The sequence below is a fragment of the Nomascus leucogenys genome, chromosome 1a (assembly GCF_006542625.1).
Source record: "Nomascus leucogenys isolate Asia chromosome 1a, Asia_NLE_v1, whole genome shotgun sequence".
NCBI classification, from domain to species: Eukaryota; Metazoa; Chordata; class Mammalia; order Primates; family Hylobatidae; genus Nomascus; species Nomascus leucogenys.
The window spans coordinates 24625068-24647822 of record NC_044381.1 but is presented as its reverse complement, the minus strand read 5'-3'; the positions used below and the strand labels follow the sequence as shown (position 1 = coordinate 24647822).

Sequence of the window (22755 nt, the reverse complement as noted above, 5' to 3'; positions counted from 1 at the left end):
AAAATGGGGTGTGATCTGGATAGGAATTCAGATCCTATCTTTCTCCCTCCTCCCATCTCCCTGACTAATGACAGCGGAGCATGTGGTGCTTATATTTTAGATGTGGGCTCTCAGCCTCTTCCTCCTCCCGTAATCACAGTGAGTAAAAGGAACTGAGCTGAGAAAAGCCTGAATCAATGATTGAACTTTCCATCCTCTTGGAAGAGTCTTGTTTCGTATGCTCTTGGACTGATGCTCAAATGTATTCATGTCCATTGCTCTTCCTGCCTTGCTTGTGTCAGTTACTCTTGTTCCCTCTTCTCTAGGCTCCCTAGAGCCCTTACAGTTGCTTTCTCTCTGCCAAAGGTGAAGGCAACAGGCAACACGGGTATGTGTAGAGCCAGGGGGATAAGTTTGAATCAGAATCAAACATTCTCTGCTCCTCAGACCCATCTCTCTGGGTCCTGCAGAGCAATCGCTTCTCTGCTCAAAACTACCACCTTGGTTTTTAGATGGGCACCTTCCCCAGAGGCCTCACACTCTGCTCCACACCTGGGTGTTTTCAGAACCTAGAGACTGGAATTCTCAACCTTCACTTAATGTCTGTACTCCTTCAGGGCGTTTCTCTATTGATGAAAGAATTATTAGGGAGCAAGAACCAAGAAAACCAAATGCGGAGGTCCAAAATCAAAGTATCCATGCAGTCATTCATCTGTATCCATTTGAAGAAGCTAGCAACATTCGTTCTTATTCTCTTTAATAAAAAGAGCATATCAAAATAAAATAAAATAAAATAATTCTTAAAAAAGCATATTATTCAGCTGTCTCGCTGGCTTCTTGGAAGGAGTAGCAAACGTGCTTTATATACTCCAATCCCATTGTCATCAGTATATAGGGTTTGGAAATCAATAATTAAATACATAATTTAATAAAAATGTACTTCCAGATTTCAGCCAGCCTATCAGTGAAACTTCCATTGAATTGTCTTCTATTTCTTTTCCTCCTTCCCCAGGCCCTTCATCCAGGAAAATTTCCAGAGCTTTCCTTCAAATACTTTTCTGTATGTCCATGTATGTGTCAAGATTTATTTCAGGGCTCCCCAGAAAGCCCTCACCCCTCAACAGCACTCACTTCTCATTTTTTTAATAAGATGAACAAAGGCACCAAGCCCTTTGACCCTCATCATTATACAAATGGAGATCTGACATTATACAGACTGTACCTCTGACATGGAGAAGCTGGAAGGAAGACAGGGCAGGTTAGAGAGTATGCTTTGTGCTTTGTGGTTAGAGATGAAGGGATGATAAGTGTGAGAGGCCATTGGTATAAACTTTTGGCAGCAACAGGAAGTAGAAGAGTTTTTAAAATCGTGTGCATCAAAAATAAGACATTGCACTGAAAACGTAAGTCTTATTTTCCTATTGGTTCATATGCACTCTAGTTCATGCTTTTGAATATTATTGGCTAAGAACTGAAGCAAAATATAAATGCTTACTCATAAAGATGACATTTAAACATTCACACCTCTTGCATGGCTTTCTAAAAGGCCTAGATAACATTCTCATATATGTATCCATGAAAACTAAATATTGCCTTTGGGTTAAGCCAGAGCTTCTCAAAGTATTCGCCTTTGTTCTCCTTACTGGAGGAAAGAGTGAATGCAGAAAGGAATGTAGAATCACACTCTTAAGTGTGATTTGTGATTCCTCTGAAGCCTTATGTTTTATCTAGGAAAAAAATACGTATGCATTTTGTGACATAATGTATCTAAGTTTATTTTATTATAAAATTATATTAAAATTCTTAAAATATTCTATGCTCATATTCTAGGAATATTGGAAGAATAGTGTACAACATGTAAATATAAATATGTAACCCTAAAAAAACCATGTCACATATGGTTCAGTCCCAGAGCCATGTCACATTTAAAGAAATACAGCTTAAAATCGCACACCAAAAAACCATTAAGAAGGTGTTCTGTTCTTTAGCTATTTCTCCTGAAGGATATTAAAAGGGACCTTGGCCGGGTGCGGTAACTCATGCCTGTAATCTCAGCACTTTGGGAGGCTGAGGAGGGTGGATCACTTGAGGTCAGGAGTTTGAGACTAGCCTGGTAAACATGGTGAAACCCTATCTCTACTAAAAATACAAAAATTATCCAGGCATGGTGGCGTATGCCTGTAATCCCAGCTACTTGGGAGGCTGAGACAGGAGAATTGCTTGAACCCAGGAGGCAGAGGTTGCAGTGAGCCAAGGTCACACCGCTGCACTTCAGCCTGGGTGACAGAGTAAGACTCTGTCTCAAAATAATAATAATAAATAAATAAAAGAGACCTAATTTATATCTCCTCTAAGCAATACTTCTCATATTCGCTTTTCTTTCCTCCACATATCACCTGCTCTAAAGCATCATTTACCACCACAAAATACTCCTTCTCTATGCATATTTCACACAGTTTTTACTCTCTCTCCCACGAAACTCCTTCTTTCTCATCTGTGTGTTATGTGGATATACTTAACCTTTCCAGCAAAGAACTTTTCATCATCATCTCTCCTTTCTTCCAGACTCTGATTCTAGAACAGGCAAAGATTACAATGAGAGAAAATTGGACCAAGAGTGATCAGCATTCTCATTGGTGGGCAGAGGGACAGGGATATCTGTAAACATCCCCATGTTAATAATTTGTATTTTTATCCTATCACATATGGATATAAAAATAGAAAAATTTTGTTCCATAGTCTGTATTGATTGCAGGCCAATATGTGGATTTGTTCACAGTTTACTGAATATTTGCACAATAATTAGATATTGTACCTACAAACTAACAATTACTTTCTTTATTTATAATTGTGTCCCATGAGTGTGTTAATAGTGATAAGATATAATATTCTAATCCCAAACTGTGCTTTTTAAAATAAGTGTAATATTTCAAGAACAGGCTTTTGGAGTCCATGCAAATTTTAAATGCCTATTCTATTCCTATGATGGCACATTTTGTGAGAAATCAGGAACTAACTGAGATAAATATTGATTTGGATACACAGTCATTGTGTGCGTCCATGCACCTCTATGACAAATACTGGTTGGCCTCCCATTGTGTCACTTGAAGAAACTTGAGATCTTTATGCTGAACAAGTGAAACTTTCAAAATGGATCTGATGAAAACCAAACATGGGATTTTGTTTCATAATCTTTTTAGTTAAGTGTTAACCAGGAACAGATTGCATCTTATTATGCAAGCAGATGGAACAATATCATCGCTGTTATTTTTTCAAACAAGTTCAAACATTAATTACTGTGTGTACTGTTTCATTGGTGTTATATTGTACAAAGTATTTGTTACTAGATTACAACAACCATATTAGACTCTTGAATTATTAGCCTTTGTTTCAGAGATGTGTATATTGGGTACCTACTATACAAATGGCTCTAAGGTAGGTGCTGACAGGGAGGGGGCATCATGGATAGGTGTTGGGCAAGAAACTAACCCTCAAAAGATCCTAAAAATCTATGAAGCTGATGAAACATTCCCACAAATAATTATACAACTGAGTGGTAATTGTTAAGAGCCTTCAGAGAAGTTTAGAAAAAGTATTGAGAAAATTTTAAGAGAGGGATGACTTAGAGATGGAAGGATCAAAGAAAGCTTATGGAAGAGGAGGCAGTTGACCTTGGCGTTAATCAATGGGCCATATTTGGATATGTAGAAACTCAAAGACATTTCAGAACGGAATCTTAACAAAAGCAGATGATATTTAGGTCTGGGATGGTGTTATTTGGTTGTGCTAAAGGGAAAAGGAGCACTAGAACATATGGTTGAAAAGATAGTTTGGATCTTCTTAACACAGGGAACTTACTCAGAAAGAGATAGGGACTCAAGACAATGACAAGTAGACATGGGCTAGATCTCTAGAAGTCGAGGAGCAACAGAAGGCTATCTAGGCAGAGGGACAGTAGGCACACAGATGAGCAGCCGTGGGAGGAAGTTGAGTGTCCTGGGAATTGTGAGAAGTTGTTATGGCCACAACGTGTAAAGAATGAGAGAGCCCGCAAGACAAGGCTAGAAAGGAAGGTTGCAGACACATCCTGAAGGGAACTATATGCCATGCTGGGGAGTTTGGTGTTTATTTTCTAAAGACACAAGGAACCAACAGAGGGTTTATTACTCAAGTAACTGTGAGCAGCATGGAGCACAGGCTGGCAGGGGTCACCAAAATTTTTGTATAAATGGCCAGATTTTAACTATTTTAGACTTTGTGGACCATGTAGTCTTTGTCACGCATTCATTGTTTTCTTTCTCTTTTCTCTTTCCTTCCTCCATCTTTTCCTCCCTCTCTTTCTTCTTCTTCTCCTTCTCCTTCCTCTTCTTCTTTTTTCTCCTTCTCTTTCTCCTTCTCTTCTTCTTCTTTCTCTTCTTCTTCTTTTTTTTTTTTTAAAAAAAAAAAAAACAACAACCTTTACAAATGTAAAACCACTCTTAGCTCCTCTGGCCATACAGAAACAGGGTCAGGCTGTCTTTGGCCCTGGGGCCACAGTTTGCAGTCTCCTGGACTACAGCAAGAAGACAAAAGTGTTAGGTAAAATAAAAAGCAAGGCTGTTGTGCAGAGAGCAGAGGAGGGCCTGGACTAAGGCCTTGGTGACAGAAATGGTGGTGAGGAGATGGATGAGATGTATCTGAAGTAGAATGATTTACTGTCAGTGAGTGTTTGGCTCTAAGAAAGTAGGAAGAAAACAACAAGTCAGGTATGATTCTCAGGCCTCTGGCTTGAGAGACTAGGTAGTAGTGCTGCTGTTATTTGGCACAGAGACTGTGGAATAGTTTTGATAGAAGAAGCTGGAGTCAGTTTGGAATCTGCTGAGTTTGATGGGTTCGTGGCACATCCAGATAAAGGGCACCTGGAGCCTGGTGGCACTATGGGCCTGGTGCACAGTTTCTTCCCATCCAAGAAGCCTATGAGGAAACCCGTTTGGAAGTATTAGGTGTCATAAGAGTCTATAGGACAGGAAAGAGCTGTCCTTGGCAACCCCAGACTGGCAGCAAGATTTGGGATGAATTAGAAAGGATACAAGACTTAGAGGCAGGGGCAAGGGGAGGGGGAGACCAGGTAGGAAGCTCTTCCAACAATCTAGGGAAGAGGAAGTGAATGTCTTACATTGACTAGTAGCAATGGAACAAAAAGAAGACAACAGATGGGAAAGCTATTATGGGCAACAGGACTTGGCACTCTGTGCATGGAAGATGAAAGAGGCCTTCTGCGATCATTGTCTTCAAATTCCAGTGTCTTATGTGATGTTATTTCTGTCTTGTTCTTTTCTTAGTTCTTATTTTAGGTACCTAGCTTAGTGACTGAAGTACTCACAGGGCACATAATATGAATGCTCTCATGCCTTTTCAATTGTTGAAAATATTCTATTGTATGGTACAGTGGAGGATAGCCATGTCCCACCTACAGAAACCTTTGTGGAAATGTAGTGAAAATGAAAACACTTGATAAAAGAGGTTTTTTTATTTATTTAAAATTTTGGACCTGGAACACATTTTAACCAAGGGTTTGTAAATTATCTGTCAGCCTGGGAAGCCCTCAATCAAGGTAATTTGCATGTTGCCAGCCTCCCTGAAATTCTTCACACCAAGATCTAAAGTCTCTTGTGCCCTTATTTTAGCAGATCTTCCTTAAATGTGTGAGTGCCATTGAGATATAGCAACCGTGCATCTGTCTTCCCAGTGCATTAAACTGCTGTGTTAAAATACAGATATAACCACCTTTGTTCACAGTGCGCACCTCACTCTAACACTCAAGATGCTTGGCAGTTAGAATAGAAAGGGCACAAAACCTTTTTTTTTTGTCTGTTTGGCAATTAACCATTCACTGGCTTTTTTTGTTGTAACATGCACTTCCTTTCTCTTGTTTTCATTCAAGCTGTGTACGCCATGGAAATTAATGTGGAGAAAGACAAACAAACAGGAGAGACCAAGATTCTCTCTACATCTACCATTGGCCCAGAGGGGGTCCATCAGAAAGGAGTCAAAGTCTATGATGATGGTACCAAAGTAGTGTATGAGGTGCACTCAGGAGGCACCGTAGTAGAAAATGGAGTGCACAAATTAAGCACAAAGGATGTAGAAGAGCTTATTCAGAAGGCTGGACAATCAAGCTTAGGAGGAGGGCACGTGTCCGAAAGGACTGTGATTGCAGATGGGAGCCTCAGCCATCCCAAGGAACACATGCTCTGCAAAGAAGCTAAGTTAGAAATGGTACATAAGTCTAGGAAAGACCATTCTTCTGGGAACCCAGGGCAGCAGGCCCAAGCCCCCAGCGCTGCAGGGCCGGAGGCAAACTTGGATCAGCCCGTCACCATGATTTTTATGGGCTACCAAAATATCGAGGATGAAGAGGAGACGAAAAAGGTGCTAGGCTATGATGAAACCATCAAGGCTGAATTGGTCCTCATTGATGAAGATGATGAGAAGTCATTGAGGGAGAAGACAGTGACGGACGTGTCCACTATTGACGGGAACGCGGCTGAGCTTGTGTCCGGGAGGCCGGTCTCAGACACGACAGAGCCCTCATCCCCAGAAGGGAAGGAAGAGAGCCTAGCCACAGAGCCAGCCCCAGGTACCCAAAAGAAAAAGCGCTGTCAATGCTGTGTTGTCATGTGACCACTTCTTTCTTCTCCTTTCTTCTGGGCAGCCTGTACTCTCCACCACTCATGTAGACCTCACTGTTCCACTAACTGCAATACTGTGAACTGGAAGCAAACACCTGCCTTGCCTTGCAGTTGGATTGCTTTGATCTCTCTCATTTTTTTCCTTTTCCTCACCTGAGAGACAACGTGCATGTGTGTGCTTCATTCTCTCCAAGAACTTGCTTTTCCTCTAAACCTTTCCTTGTGTCTTCAAGAGTGAATCACTTCCTTCCTGCTCGATTGGAATGGACTCTTCGTATCAGCCAGTGATATGGTAGCCTTAACTCACTTGACTGGAATTGAACCCATTGGCACTGGGGGTTTCATTTTGTAGTGTGTTCCTGTAACGTAGTCACACACTGCCATGTCCCTGGTTTCTCACTTGCCTCCTTTGCTGTGGATCTTTGTTTTTATATCTTGTGTGGCAAAATGCTGTTGGCTCTAGCCGGTTGCTAGTGTAGCCAAAAGTGGACCTTACTTAGTCTGTCCAATCTAGGGTGATGCTTTTTGCTGCCTTACATAAGCTTCCAGATTACAGTATTGTGCATTCATGGCTTTCTTTCTGTTAAAACTGAAATGAAGTCGATGTGGAAGAACCCAGAGCTTGTCACAGCTGAAATGTAGGGACTGATTCCATAACCTGCCCATCAGCGGTTGTCTCTCTTTCTATGGTTTAACCGATGAACCCTTTATATAAGAAGCACCATTTTAAAATTTCTAAGGACATGAAACAAACATTGTTTGAAGCATCAGTAGCAATTGATCTCCAAACTTAGGCAAATTCACAAGCCTTGTTTCTATTCTCTTAAAAAAATGTAAATTTTTATATTGTTTCTTTTTTCATGGATATTTTCTGGTCATGTTAATCTATTTTCAGTGAGGGGATCATCTTGAGAAGTATCTTTGCAGTGACCATATTTCTAAAACAGTCTTTCCGACCTACAGTGGTTGCCATGATGCTCCCACTTCATCATGGATGGTGCTGTAATGCATTAACTGTTCATCTTGTCCCCGGTTGATTACAAAGCCTTGCATCCGTACTCTTTTCTTTCTGGCCCCATGAGAAAGAGAATGTTTTAGGTAACTTCAACTTGTAGGTTTATCTGCCCTTCAAAAAAAAAAAAAAAACTTTAAAAAACTTTTAAAAATTAAGAAAGACCTGTCTTCTCAATGTTAAGCACTTAATTTCATAACAAATATTGAGTGACAGATAGCTGAGCTTCTTAGGGCATTGTTTTTGTTTTTAGCTTCTAGAGATTCCAGAAGAGCAAAGAGTATTTTTTATCTAGAACACAATGAACAGTTTTTGAAATACCTTCTCAGCACTCCCCCAAAGCAAAAAGCCACCTATGTAGTAAAACCAAAGGGAAACAATTTAATAAAATAACAATAGTATAGTAATGAAATAAAGATATAACATGATTACTGGTTTTAATAAGAGTTATCTTAACTTTAAGTTATTTGCTCAAACATTTATAGCATTGTTATGAATTATTCATAAAATTATGTCCCATAGTATATAGTTTTGAAAAAACATATGATATACTACATCAAGTCTAACTTCTGTGGAAAGCAGATCAGAAAAAATAAGATAGTCTTGAGAGAATTTTATTATAGAAGCTGTCTAATTTGACCTGTTTCGCTTGCTCAGTGCTAAATCTATTGTTTTTTTTTAATTTCCTGGCTTGAAATTATATTTACTTCAATAGGAAAGGTAAAAACATCAGTTTTTACTTTTCAAAGTTAATTTTCTGAAATAATTGCATTTTAATGAGCACAAAATGGGTCATTTTATTATACTCATTTTGTTTACGCCTATACATGAACAGAAAAAGTTAAAGAAGAGAAAAATAAAGGAGCTAAGTTCTGCTGTTGAAGATTATTTCATCCAAGGCTTGATTTTGAATAACTGAGGGAAATATCTCTAAATCTCAAGTTCATCAAAGCAGCTACAATGGAATAAAACTGCTATTTTATCGAGAAACCTGGTTTGGATGCCTATAAATTCCGCTACTCTCAGCTTCATTTTCCTGAGTACGTGGTCATTGAAGCATCATTTAGACATTACATAAAATGGCATGCAGATAAACCTATTTACATAGAGGGAGAAAACAGTTTCAATATCTTGGACAATCTGTTATTTTAATGATTTACTTAAGAAAGAAACAATCTGAAAGTTTACCATAGCTTATCTTTTTTACTCACTTGGAGATTCAAGCTATTCAATGTGAGTTTTAAAAATTTAAGCACAGTTAGTGAGTGAAATGGTAGAATGTAGAACCCTTAAGCTTGCTGGTTGATAAACAGAATCAATCTTCCAGGACAGATAATTCCCTGAAGGGACCTACCCTTGCATAAGTGAACTAGTTACTCATAAAGAAAATGATCTGCACATCTTACTACAACGCTACACACAAGAACTAAAAGATTAATGATTATCTGTATTCTCTTCCCTAATTACTATTATGGGGGAATAATGATTAGCAAATTATATGAATTAGAGTTCTCTCTATACTTTTATTAGTAAAGCTTATCATTTAATGGACTTTGAAGTAAGATGTGTTACCTTTATTCAAGCTATTTGTAGCCACAGTAAATGAAGGTGTGTTTGAATATGGCGTATATATTTGCATATGTCCCATCGTTTTCTTGTCATAATGGGGGATTCAGGCTTAGCCAGTACTTCTATGGGATGAGACCTATAATCCCACCTATAGCAGCAAGTAACTACCCTTCATGATGATAGTGTACATGGAGCTGTGATTGTGAACATACTGCTTTTCGTGCTGCTGTTGGCATTCTCTCTGTAAATTTTATTATGTGTGGTATCACACTATCCAAAAATGCAGGGTATTTGGTTACATAACCAGACTATTTAAAGAATCAGTAATGAAACTGCAAAACCATGATCTTTTTTGAGCTAATGATTCGTTGGGCTTTCCTTTAAAATCATATAATCAGGCCGAGTGCAGTGGCTCACACCTGTAATCTCAGCACTTCGGGAGTCCGAGGCGGGCGGATCACCTGAGGTCGGGAGTTCAAGACCAGCCTGACCAACATGGAGAAACCCCTGTCTCTACTAAAAAAAAAATACAAAATTAGCCAGGCGTGATGGCGCATGCCTGTAATCCCAGCTACTCGGGAGGCTGAGACAGGAGAATCGCTTGAACCTGGGAGGCAGGGGTTGCGATGAGCTGAGATGTGCACTCCAGCCTGGGCAACAAAGAGCGAAACTCCATCTCAAAAAAAAAAAAAAAAAAAAAAAAATCATATCATCAGTTCCCTTTTAAATAGACAGAGGAGAAAAAAATAGAATGGGGGGGGTATCTAATTTGTATATAAATAGATTTTCAATGGCATTTAATAAAAGATTCTTTAATGGTTAAAATGATAAAGATTAATTCTACATATCTTGAAAAATCTTAATGACTTCTGTATTCTTGACTTCTTAAAAATATTCTCTTTCTTTTAGTGTGCAATAAGACAAACTAAGGGAAACTTTTTCAGCTTGTATCTCTTTTACCCATATTATTTTCCGTGCATAAGCAAAAAAATAATAATTGCCTCTAAAACTGATTTGACAGTGTCCAGTGACGTCATTTAATATTGGTGATGGGGAGGAAGAGAAGGTAGGGAATGCCCTTATGGCCAAACCTAAAACAGTTTCCTTGAGCCTTCTGAGCAATCTTAGAATTATTCAGAAGCTTTCAGGAAACTCAGATTCTATTAATTTGATTTGGTTCCTTTCCGAAATGTTAATAGACATGTATTTGCTTAAAATGTCTACCTATTCCATTTAATTTCCTGCTGATAAATGCATTTTATCTACAAGCAAGTAGAATATTTTGTTTTGGTTAAAGTCAAGTTTTTATAGAAGGAGGGGAAGTATATAGAGAGAGTTTCCTAGAGATACAACATCATCTCTGGAGCAAAATGTTGAGGCCAAGTGTAAAAACAGACTATTTCTCTTTACTTCCTGCAGAATTTCATTTCAAGGGACCACAGCACACCCTTGAAAATTACCGTTTATGTAATGCCAGTTGAACCAATGGGTAGCAAAAGAGGAGGGAGGGAACATGGTCATAGAGACAAAATCTAACTACTATAGCAGGTCTTCCTTTGTAAGAAATATTAGCCCTGCCAATATAAAACGCAGATGGACATAGACAGAATAAGCATCGAGGACTTTTTCTTATTTACTTGAAATCTAGAAGCTCAGTCATCTCTGCTCATCCCTGGACCCACTGGAGAGTTTTACTCACTAACAGGTCCTTTCCTGGAAGAAATAATCTCATCTCCTGCAATATTAGTTTACAATAAAAATCATTCCAAAGTGAGCCATTTCACATTGTATTTTTGCCACATGCACATTTGCTATTGAAACCACAGATTCTCAGCATATGTAAGAAACTTCATAAATACACAATCTTTCGGGTGCTCCTCAATTTCTTAATCAAGGTATATTGAACTCCAGTGATTAGGATAGAACCTGAAAACATCCTTTGTTCTATTGGATAGTACAACACAGCAAGAGCACACAGTTATTTGTATAATAAAACAACTTAAGTAATGAGGAAGATGGGATGTTTGATTCCTGCTACCACCAGTTCACTTCACAAAGGCCTTCTTCTGGTATTACCAGGAAAACTTTCCTGCATTTTCTAGGGAAAAAGAAAAGTTATTTATTAGGAGCACAATGCAGATATGTATCTGTGTTTTCATAGCTTCAGCAAACTTCTTAATAAAATTCCCATTTCAACAAAAACCAAAATACTGATTTTTTGAATGTAGAAAGGTATAGAATAAAGACTACAAAGGGGAATTTTACCAGGGCTCCTTAGACCAGCTCCCCTCGCATAATTTTTATGTAACTCAAGTAAGCCTCTGCTTCCCCTCTCCCTTCCAGTCTAACATAAGAAAGACGAAACTGTCGCACAAAAGAACTTGGTTTCAATATGAAAATATAATATGTAATTTTGGGGACTGCAGACTTTCTGCATCAAAGATCTGGACAGCCTTAACTTTTATAAAAATAATTTTTCAATGTTCTCTTTTACTAACCAGGAAAACAAGATGTTTTCTGAAATTAATGACTTTTTCTATTTTGTGTCTGTTTTCTAAGTTTTTACAGGTTGAGGTATAAAGGGTCGTCTCCTCATATTGCCTCTTCATAATCACCTGGGGCTATTTTTTGCAAGTCACTGCATTTTTACAAAAAATAAAAATAAAAAGTATATCTCACAAATCATAAAATTCTCCCTAGACTTCAGACAGTCCTTCTGGAGTGAAAGAATAGAAATACAGAAAGAAAAGAATTACAGGGTGGCTTTCTTTTTATTTTCCTATGGTTAATGTACTGTATGGTATATATGTTTACAGAATGTATCTGCCTTGTGATGTTAACAAAATGAATGACAAAAAATAGTACTAATGTGCCATTTGACAGTTTGCCTTAGCATCACTGTTTATGTTCTTCTTTTCTGTCCTTTAAAAAAAAAAAAACAAAAAAAAAATGCAGGTTGTATTCCAAAGCTGTATTAACACAACATTCTCTTCCCCACTCCTACCCAGCCTTCTTCAGAGCTGTGAATTTCATTACAGGAGCACTGAGGCAGAACCTTGCAGGTGTGGCCCAAAGGGGCTAAAGTGGGCATAGGTTGGGATTTACTTCTGCCTGTCTACCAACCAAACACGTATCTGTGTTCTCATATGAGCCTGCAAAATCACACCCTGCCTTTCAGGGAGACAGGCCACATGGAGCGCATGACCTTTTGCAGTCATCTCCTCACAGTCTCTCACTGTGAGAGAAGGAAACTTGCACACCCCCAACTGGGTCTGGGAGCATATTTTTAAGCACAGTTGGCATTGCTTGAAAAAGCAAGAGAGATGGACTCAAATTCTATGATTGAGCCATGACTGAGGAATATGCCCATTCATTATAGTCTAAGATAAGTAGGATGATATGGGTGGGAATAGGAGTGGCTATAGAAATGGAATATTTTACAGTTATGTATTTTTTTAAGGAATAGTATTTTTATAATGAAATCTATATGCATTATGGAGCTTGAGTTTGAAAACACCCTTGATTGAGCTATTTCTTCATTCCATTAAAGGTAACTTTCTGGGGAGTCCTATAGCACTAGGCCAAGCCTTGGGGGCATGAACAAAGGGCCTGTCACTTGGCCTTGCACTGCCATTACATGAGATCCAGTCTTTCCAAATAGGCCTTGGTTGGAAGATTGAGCTTTCTATACCTGCCATTAGGTAGATTAGATAGATGGCTTGATAGCTCTCTGGGCTTTACTTTTAATAGTATATAATAATCTTTGGGAAGGAGATAGCTATTTTAAATGCAAGCAAAGCCCAGAAACTATCAAAGTCCAAATCTTTCACATATTTAAGGAGTAATTGCCACATTTGAGGTTAAGGGACCACTCACTATGGTGCATTTGAGAAATATGTATGAAACGGTGAGTCAGAGCCCGCTGACCATCTTCAGTCTATACATAAGCAGATAAACCACCAATATAAATCTTACAGGGGCCAGACATGGTGGCTCATGCCTGTAATCCCAGCACTTTGGGAGGCCAAGGCAGGTGGTTAGTGTGAGCCCAGAAGTTCAAGACCAGCCTAGGGAACATGTTGAGACCGTGTTGTTTAGTCTCTACTAAAAAATACAAAAATTAGCCAGCATGGTGGCACACACCTGTAGTCCCAGCTACTTGGGAGACTGAGGCAGGAGGATCACTTGAGCCCAGGAGGTGGAGGCTACAGGGGGCCGAGATCTCACCACTCCATTCCAGCCTGGGCAACAGAGCAAGACTCTGTCTCAAAAAAAAAAAAAAAAAATTATCAGTTGGCCCTCTACGTAACACAGGGCTGCACCATATTTTTCGAGTTAAGTAGATACAGGAAAAGATTGTCTTTACCCATAGAGGAGATTCTGAATTTTTAGAGTTCCTGAATATTTTCCCCCAAGTTTCTGTCAAATTCCTGAAGTCACATCCCTATGACACTCAGTTTCCTGAAGCTCTTCCCCAACACCTGCTCCTCTGTCTGGCTAACAGAGTTGTTATGTCTCAGAAACTACTCACCACTCTTGTGAGACTCTTCCCAAGCATCATCCTTCCTCAGGATGAGGCCTTTTTCTACTACCCAAGAGATCAAGACCCTTTTTCTAACAAGACAAGGTTATATCTACTCCATTTTCAAGAGAAATAACCCCTCTGGTTCCCATGCAAACCGTTTAAATTCCTTCATCACCAGAATCTCTCCAACAGGCCCAACTCCAGCCCAGCTGTGAATATTGCTGTCATGGAGACAACTCCAAAAATGAAAGAACTATGCAATTGCCTGAAGGTGCTAATGGAGAGCCAGTTTACTCTAATCTCTTATTACTAAGGAACCTCTCCGTTTCGAGATTAAGTGGGCAGGGAGACATCCAGTCACTTAGTTTTGCAATGACAGGTCTTGATATACACCGAGGCCACCAGGCAATGCCTGATCCGAACTATTCTGTATGTAGCTCCAACTCCAATTCTGTGATATCCTATTCTGGTAGGTGGGAAGAGTTCTAGTCTTTGCATGGTTCTGGAACATTCTTTCCTCCTCTCAAGCTCCTGACTTAGGAGAGTCAAAATCGTACAGGGGTTCCAGAAAATGTTGTGTCTGATGCAGCTTTTCAGTGAATGTAGGTTGTTGGTGAAGTTTTCAGCTTTAGCATCTCACTCGGGGTGAGTGACGTCTCTGTAAATACTTTCATTTATGGTTGGTTGGTGGGGGTGGGGGTGGGAGCCTGTCGTGCTTACTCTGAATTAGCTTACTGGGCTAGCTGCTGTACTTTGTAACCTGAAGTGTACTTTGACTGTTCTGTTTCCTTCAGATGAAAAACAAAATAAAAACCGACTTCAGAAAAGACACTGCCAGCGACAGCTGATGCTGTACTTGTAGCTTCTCTCTGTTCCTCTGTACAGTATTAATAGACAATAAACTGCCTTTTCACTGCATCTACCTCTGTGTGTCTGTGCCCTGATTCTTTCCCCTTCTCACCTGCCTCTAGTGGATTTCAGGCCAGACCGTGTTGGGAGCACCTTCCGCTGTTCACTAAAACTAAACACTAACCCAGTGCCTCTCAAACTCCAGTGTGCTTCAGAATCACCCGGGGGTACCTGTTAACAATGTGGAAGCTTAGTCACACCTCTGGAACTCAGATTCCGATTCCCAGGTGGGGCCCAGTAGCGTGCATTTGTAATAATGTCTCCAGGTGATTCTGATACATGTGGTACCTGGACTACCGGTTTGGGTGCCCCTTGGTGGGAATCCTCATGGCCCACATGTTGTAGTTGGTTTCTACACTAATCCAATCTCCCAACATGTCCTCCCTCTAACCCCCTTTGCACGTCTCTCTCCACACCTGTCATCCTTTTCTTGCTCCTTGCAAGCTCCCAGCAGCAGCCCAGACCGTGATCAAACTTGGGCTGCCGCTTAGGCTAAGTGACAGGGTTCATCTGGTGCAGTCTGCTGTTTAAGAGCATCTGAAGACACGTGGGGACTTTGTTTCTCTTGTTCACCTCTCTTTACCTGGAACAGGGTCAGCATAGTTTTTCAATAAATGGCCAGATAGTTTTGGCTCTGTGGGCCAAATGATCTCTGTTACAACTACTCAGCTCTGCTGCAAAGCAGCCATAGATGACATTTAAATGAGTGAGTATGGCCATGTTCTAATAAACTTTATTTACAAAAACAAATGCTGGGTCCGATTTGGCCTATGGGCTTATAATTTGCCAACCCCTGGCCTCAAACAGGGCCTGGTCCATAGTAAGTGCTCAAAAAAAAAAAAGTTTCAAAAAATTATTGCATGAAAGAATGAATGAAGAGTAGATGTGATGCCTACCACCTGCAGAGCTGTCACAGAAAATGGTTTTCTTTGAGGATATTAAGTAAATGAATCAGTTGGGAGTTCTCATCTGCTTGGGTTCCATGGTAGATTTTTTAAATGTCTTTATGCATGGAAGGTAACTTTAAAGATGGAAATATGAATGGTGTTTTATAGATTGCTCAAACCGCCAGGTTAAGATTGACAAGAGTTTCAACTAATAGAAAGTGGAGGAAATGCAAGAACATCTTGTCCTCATCAAAAGTGCTGGGGTTACCAGAAATGGGTGCTCCCTATGTACCTAAGCATTTAGTGCAGTTGTTTGTGGAGCCATGTTTTGTCAGATTCATCTTACACAGTGAATGGCAGGGCTTTCTTTACATTATTCTCTTTGTTAATTGAAGTACTTTTTAACGTGTAGTTAAGTAGGCTGGAACCATGATAGCACATTACACATCCCACAGTTCTAGAGCATACCAATGGGTTCAAATGTAGGAGCATATGGAAAGTCGTGTGCTTACATTCATCCCTGGTGTTGTTGTGAAGTTAAAGGAAATTATATTTATTAAAAGCACTGTGTAAGCTGGAAGTAGATGACAAATGTTAGTTTAGTTATAATGAGAAAGTGTCTGTTCCCCAACCAAAGGTCTCACCCTGCCCAAATATAGAGATTATAAGCTGTTCAGGTGTGTTTCAGAACTAGTATAGAAAGGGAAGCTTCTTTGTCCTGCTTTAGATTTGTGACTGCTTTTGTAGTACATTGAACCTTATGAAATTGCCATTGTGTAGATCCATAATATTGACTATTGACAGTTCCATATAGTTCAACCTCGTAATTCTATTCTGGGGATTATTTCTCATCATGGAGGGCAAATGATTACCAGATGAACTCTAAATATAGCAGGAGAAATTAGATGAGAAAATTAGAACTTTGGAAGGGAATGTAGTTCAGTACTACCAAGTAGACCTAGGCATTTCACCTGATAGGGTAGGATTTCCTTTAATCTCACATCAACTTTGTAAGGTAGCCATTGAGGTTACTTCCTTTTATGTATGAGGAAACCGAGTTATAGAGATAGTAAGTACTTTGGCTAATGTAGCAGGACTAAAAATCCGTGTGGGATGGAGGAGGGCCAAGTTCCAACCTCAGCTGTCTTTACTTCCTCCCACACAGAGGGCTATGTTATGAAAGTGGTGTGGAGACCGGGCACTGGAGGCCGGGTGCGATGGCTCATGCCTGTAATCCCAGCACTTTGGGAGGCCGAGGCAGGTGGATCATGACGTCAGAAGATCGAGACCATCCTGGCCAACATGGTGAAACCCAGTCTCTACTAAAAATACAAAAATTAGCCGGGCGTGGTGGCACGTGCCTGTAATCCCTGCTACTCAGGAGGCTGAGACAGGAGAATTGCTTGAACCTGGGAGGTGGAGGCTGCAGTGAGCTGAGATCGCACCACTGCACTCTAGCTTGGGTGATATAGTGAGACTCCATCTCAAAAAAAAAAAAAAAAAAAAAGAAAAGAAAAAAAAGAAAGTAGTGTGGAGATGCCCCTGAGACTGGAGACACAAAGATTTAGATAATGAGGTTATTTACGCAAGAAAGACCCAATGGCACCAGTTCTTATTTTGCACTTTACCTACTCAAGCAAATGCTCTGTTAATTATACCACCCCCTGGAGGCTGGGAGGCGTCTCTGCAGCACTTCCTTACCAAAGGAGAAGCAGAGAGTAAAATCACTTTGTTTTCTTATCTGTTCCTCAGGAGTCCTGTTGTTCTATTTGGCAGTTTTTCCTTCACCATTCATAAAAAGGATTAACAAAATTGCCCGAAACAACTCTATAAAGTCTAGGAGTGGCATGTCAGTCTCTGAACAAGCAAAGGTGGTTTTGTTATTGTTGCTGATGATGGTATTGTTATTATTTCACCACTGTCATAACAGCTAAGAGGAACAACTGCCCTATGGCGTTATGCAAATACCTTTTGATTTAGGCTATATCACCCTTCTGCAGCTATTAATAGACCACATCATCTCCCCAGCAGCCCCCAAGCCCTAGCTTCTGTCCTGCTTTTCTCAAACAGTATTAAATCTTCCATTTTATCAACAGCACAAAAAAGCAAAGATTTGCTATTTAGAATTTAAGGTTGCAAGATCTTAAGTGATCATGTAGGGCAGAAGTCAGAAAATGGTTATGCAGATTCTGGGCTGAATCTGGCCTACAGTAAGGTTAGTTTACCTGCACAGCATTTAAAAATTATTTTGAGTTCATTGCCAATAATAATAAATTCAGAGAGTTCTTATTTTAAAAGTATATTTCCTACGTCTCTTGAGAATTCAGTCTCTAGCAATAATAGCCTGTTCTACTGACTGGCAATTGTCTGGAGCTGATGGTGGTTGCTAACTTTAGAAGAGCCATACTCCATTGTTCATCACCACCACCACCAACACCACCACCTCCTATTATTCTTACCACCTTCTATTATTCTTACTCTTGGCCCACTTCCTTTGTCTGTATCACCTGCCTGGCCCCTACTGGCATTTGAGCGTATGACATCTAATCTACCATCATTCCCTCATTTTTTGGCTGGGTCAAATAAGTCCTAGGTGGAAATGGGACTTAACTTAGCAAGATAACAGCAGAGTCAGAACTAAAGTTCCCTGAACTCTTTGGAAGAATGAGGCTTTGTACTATGTTGGGATTTGAATCTTCTAAGGGCATTTTTAGTTTTAAACAGGCTACAAGCAGAAAGCTAATGCCAGAATCTAGTGCTTTTGCTACAGAAGAACCCATGTGACTCATATAATGATGAATTAACCTTGGGTTAAATGAACAATGTAAGTTTGTAAGGAACTTTGGGGTATCCTGTGTTTCATGGTAAAAAGTTTTATTCCCAGGAAAATAAATAGAAACTTTGTAGTCAACACCTCAATAGTTCTGGAGGCTTCATGTTCCTTCTTAGCAAAAATAACAAGAGGCACAGCCCATACACATTTAAATTGAAATGTGATCTTCCATCCCTTCCTAATCCTTAGTGTTTGATTGTGTTCCTGAGGTCATGTGGTTATAGAATACTACTATTCTCTAATGTCCACTTTTTTATCTTTCTAAGAGCAATAATCCTCACAGAAGCTTGATAATTCAAAGGACTAGTGAAACAGAGCTCTTTACTTCCAGGGCTTGTCATAAATCCTGGCCAACATGGTGAAACCCCGTCTCTACTAAAAATACAATAAAATTAGCTGGGTGTGGCAGCACGTGCCTGTAGCCCCAGCTACTCAGGAGGCTGAGGCAGGAGAATTGCTTGAATCTGGGAGGCGGAGGTTGCAGTGAGCCGAGATCGTGCCACTGCACTCCAGCCTGGTGACAGAGCGAGACTCCTCTGTCTTAAAAAACAAAACAAAACAAAAAACTGATATGATTTAGTGTTTGTTTGTTTTAAGTAAAGACTAATTTTTTTTTTTTTGAGACACAGTCTCACTCTGTCACCCAGGCTAGAGTGCAATGGCATGATCTCAGCCCACTGCAACCTCCGCCTCCCAGGTTCAAGCGATTCTCCTGCCTCAGCCTCTCTAGTAGCTGGGATTACAGGCGCATGCCACCAGGCCAGGCTAATTTTTGTATTTTTAGAAGAGACAGGGTTTCGCTATGTTGGCCAGGCTGGTCTCAAACTCCTGACCTCAGGTGATCTGACTGCCTCAGCCTCCCAAAGCGCTGGGATTACAAGTGTGAACCACCACATCTGGCCAAGGCTAATTACATTTAAGATGATAATTGTATTTCCCAACTTTAAAAAAAGATTTCCAAGTCACTGAATATTAAAAACACGAGCTGTGGGCCTATTCTCTTCAGGCCAGGGTTCTTAGGTCAACCTCAGACAACCTGAAAGTGAGATAAATTCTGCAGTCAGTGTGAATTATTCATACTATCAGAATCTGCCAAATCAAATTCCATTTCTTCAAGAACTTACTTCCAGTCAGAGTACAAAGATAGAGTCAGCGTTTCTGCTTTTCCTGAAAGACTGCCTAAATTCTAACTATAGCTCAGAGACTCAGTGTGAGGTGCTGTCACATACCTTAACTCAGTTTTTCCTCAAACTTCAGACTTTTGGGCATCACATTTGTTATTTTTGTCCTGTGTGTACCAGCTCGCTCCTATTAAAAGAAGGAAATAGCCAGGTTAGAGAGGTGTCAAAAACATAGCTCCATCTCTTTAATATAATCAGATGGGAATGAAAGAGAATCAAGATGGCAGTAACTTTCTTGCTATGTGAGTCAGTGTTATGTAATGCCATGCCCACTTACCCCCAAAATTTGGGAAACACTGTCTTGCCTCCTTGTATTCTCTTAAAAAAAAAAAAAATCCCAATTCTTCATTTCAAAGAGACTAGGGTTAGAAATAGAAAGTGACTTGCTCAAAGCCACAAGAAGGGCAGAGACACAGAGCTGGGATTCAGACCCAGGCAGGGTGACTTCAGATTCTTTCCGTTGCACCAGGTGCCTGTCATGCTGTTCCTTTTATAATGATTGAATCGAGTACATCAGCAGCAAACTTAAACTCTCCAGTAAGATCACGATCGTTTAAACAAACAAAAGTAACATCTGTTCCAGCTAAAGAGCTGTCTCTGGCATAAGCAATTTTTCACCGATGGAGGCTAGATCTGATTGGGCTCTTGCTGAGTTATTTGGGCAAAGTTACGTGGCCAGATGTGAGTTTTCAGATAGAAGGGGAAGGGAATGCAATATACAAGCACATGGGGAGACTGATGGACCCAATGGCTGGCTCCACTATAAAATACTCCAGCCTTTAGCCTTTGTTCTGCCTCCTGGGCGTTAGCAAGCTGACTCCCGCACTGAAGACTTCTTGGTTGACTCTTGAAGAGTCAGGGATTTAAGTCAATGCAAGCTGTAAACTGGCTCAGCACTAGAGAAGCAGCAGACATGAGTAGAAAAAGGTTCTCCCAAAGACAGCTCAGCTTCACTTTTCTCTTCTCTCTTCACTCCTTTCTTCTCTCCTCTTTTCTATTGAATGAACTTAAACATTTTTCAGCTGAGATGCATTCCCACCTGCAGGGTGAACTGAACTTTTAAGAAGCCTATTAATTCTCCCAGGAAGCACCAGGCTGCAGCTCTCTGGTTCTCATTTCTTGCTTGCTATATATTATAACCTGGGACATTTTCTCCAAAATATAATGCTATGAGGGTCCCCACTCCAGAGATCATGATTTAATTGGTAGGGTGAAGCCTGGCACAGTTATTAAATGGTTCCAGATGATTCTAATGGAGATTCAGCCAGTGTTGGAAACAGCAGCACACAGGTGCCCAGGGTAGGCCGCGGTGAGTCCAGGCTATGATTCTTGCCTCAATTCTGCAAGCCAAGAAAAATAGGCTTTGAATTGAGGAACAAAGTCAAAGCCCAAGTCTGTCATTGGCCAGCTGAGTAATATTAGGCAATTAATTTCAATTCAAGCCTCAGTTTCCTCTTCTGTAGAATGGGAATTATACCTACCTTGCAAGGCTTCTGTTAGGAATGTTTTGAAGACTTTTCTTTCTGCTTTCCCCTTCTCCTTTCCTTCCCATTACAGAAGAAATATATTTGAGGGAGTTGATTGAAAAAACACAGCAGAAAAAGAAAGAGACGGAGAAATTAGGCCAAGAGAAAAATAAGATGAAATTAGAAAACTCAATCTAGCTTATATTACTGAACGTTTACCTCTCTCATTTGTTTGAGCAATTCAGTTTGTAAAATGTACCACATAATACTACTTTATCAACCAAACCACTTAATTCTAAGATCTTGGGTCTATTTTGAAAACAACAAAAACACGATGTGATAGAAGCAGCATTTTTGAGTATAAAGGGACCCATGGGCTGAGCTTTGTCTCATTTATGCCTTTATCATATGACTTAGAGGAAGGCATTTTTCCTCTCTTGGTCCCAATTTGCTCAACTATAAAATCAGACAGTGTGATTGTGGGTGACATTCTGGGTGGACACCAACCTCAAGAGTATTTTTCTATAATTTAAAAAGAAAGGAGAGAAGAAAAAGAGAAAGCAGAAGAAAAGGAAGGGGAGAGAGAGAAAAGAAGGAAGGAAGAAAGAAGGAAGGAGGGACAGAGAGAAAGAAAAGGAAGAAAGAAAGGAAGGGTGAAAGAAGGGAAGGAGAGGAAGGAGAGGAAGGAAAAAGGAAGGAAAAGAAAGAGAAAGACATTAAGAGGAGGGGAGTTGTTCCTTGAAGGTGCTGAAGTCCCTGGCCTTTAGAAGCCATCACATCAGCCATCTGCTGTGCCTGGCCCTGTGAAGTTCCTAGTAAGCCGCCCATCACTGCCTTATTCCAGGGTCTTGAAACCCCGTGGCTATTTTCCTGTGTATGAAATTCAGTGGGGGGAATACCTGCCTGACCAAAATTTGTAGTTCCCCATGGTTGAAAATAAGAGTCTGAATCTTCCTTTTAAAAATATGAACAGAATGGTCTTTGCCTGCCATCTTTGTGCCCCCACTTTCTCCTTGGAGACTTGGCAAACCCCCCCACCTCGAGGGAGAATACTGCAGACACATGCCACTGCTCACCTATTCTAGACGGTTTCTCCAAAGCAACGTTGAGTTTGTGAGCAGCAGGCTGACAGTGCTTCTCTCCACAGACAATGTTTAACTCTGGACAAAATACAGGCTCCTTCTCTTGTTCTCACTTGTGACTCCCTGCTCCATGAATGTCCAGTGTAACTGGATCTGAAAGCAGTAAGCCAGTTCTGCTCTTTCATAGCTCTCTGTCTTTGGGTCAGACACTTAGCCTCTTTGCTGTGTAATACACCATAGACAGTTGTCTTAAGTATAAAGATCCAGGCCGGACACGGTGGCTCAAGCCTGTAATCCCAGCACTTTGGGAGGCCGAGGCGGGCAGATCACGAGGTCAGGAGATCGAGACCATCCTAGCTAACACAGTGAAACCCCGTCTCTAATAAAAATACAAAAAAATTAGCTGGACGTGGTGGCAGGCACCTGTAGTCCCAGCTACTCAGGAGGCTGAGGCTGGAGAATGGCGTGAACCCAGGAGGCGGAGCTTGCAGTGAGCCGAGATCGTGCCACTGCACTCCAGTCTGGGCGACAGAGCAAGACTCCGTCTCAAAAAAAAAAAAAAAAAAAAAAAATCCAAATATTTCCATTGATCCAAACAGTTTTAGAAGTGGTAGATAAAAAGTTAGGCATAGAAGCTCCAA

The 22755-nt window shown here is 40.4% G+C and overlaps 1 protein-coding gene across 6 annotated transcripts in view; it reads left to right on the top strand.

The window, feature by feature from the left end:
* PALM2AKAP2 (PALM2 and AKAP2 fusion) overlaps positions 1-22755 on the top strand; it is a 526900-nt gene that overhangs the window by 306437 nt on the left and 197708 nt on the right. For 2 of the 6 annotated variants that reach the window (XM_003260340.4, XM_030823290.1), the window contains one exon: positions 5903-14678. The exons of the other annotated variants lie outside the window; for them this stretch is intronic. In XM_003260340.4, the coding sequence (XP_003260388.1) occupies positions 5903-6642 (740 nt within the window). In that variant the 3' untranslated portion in view covers positions 6643-14678. Of the gene's footprint in view, positions 1-5902; positions 14679-22755 lie in introns of those variants that run through there. 6 annotated transcript variants of the gene reach the window in all.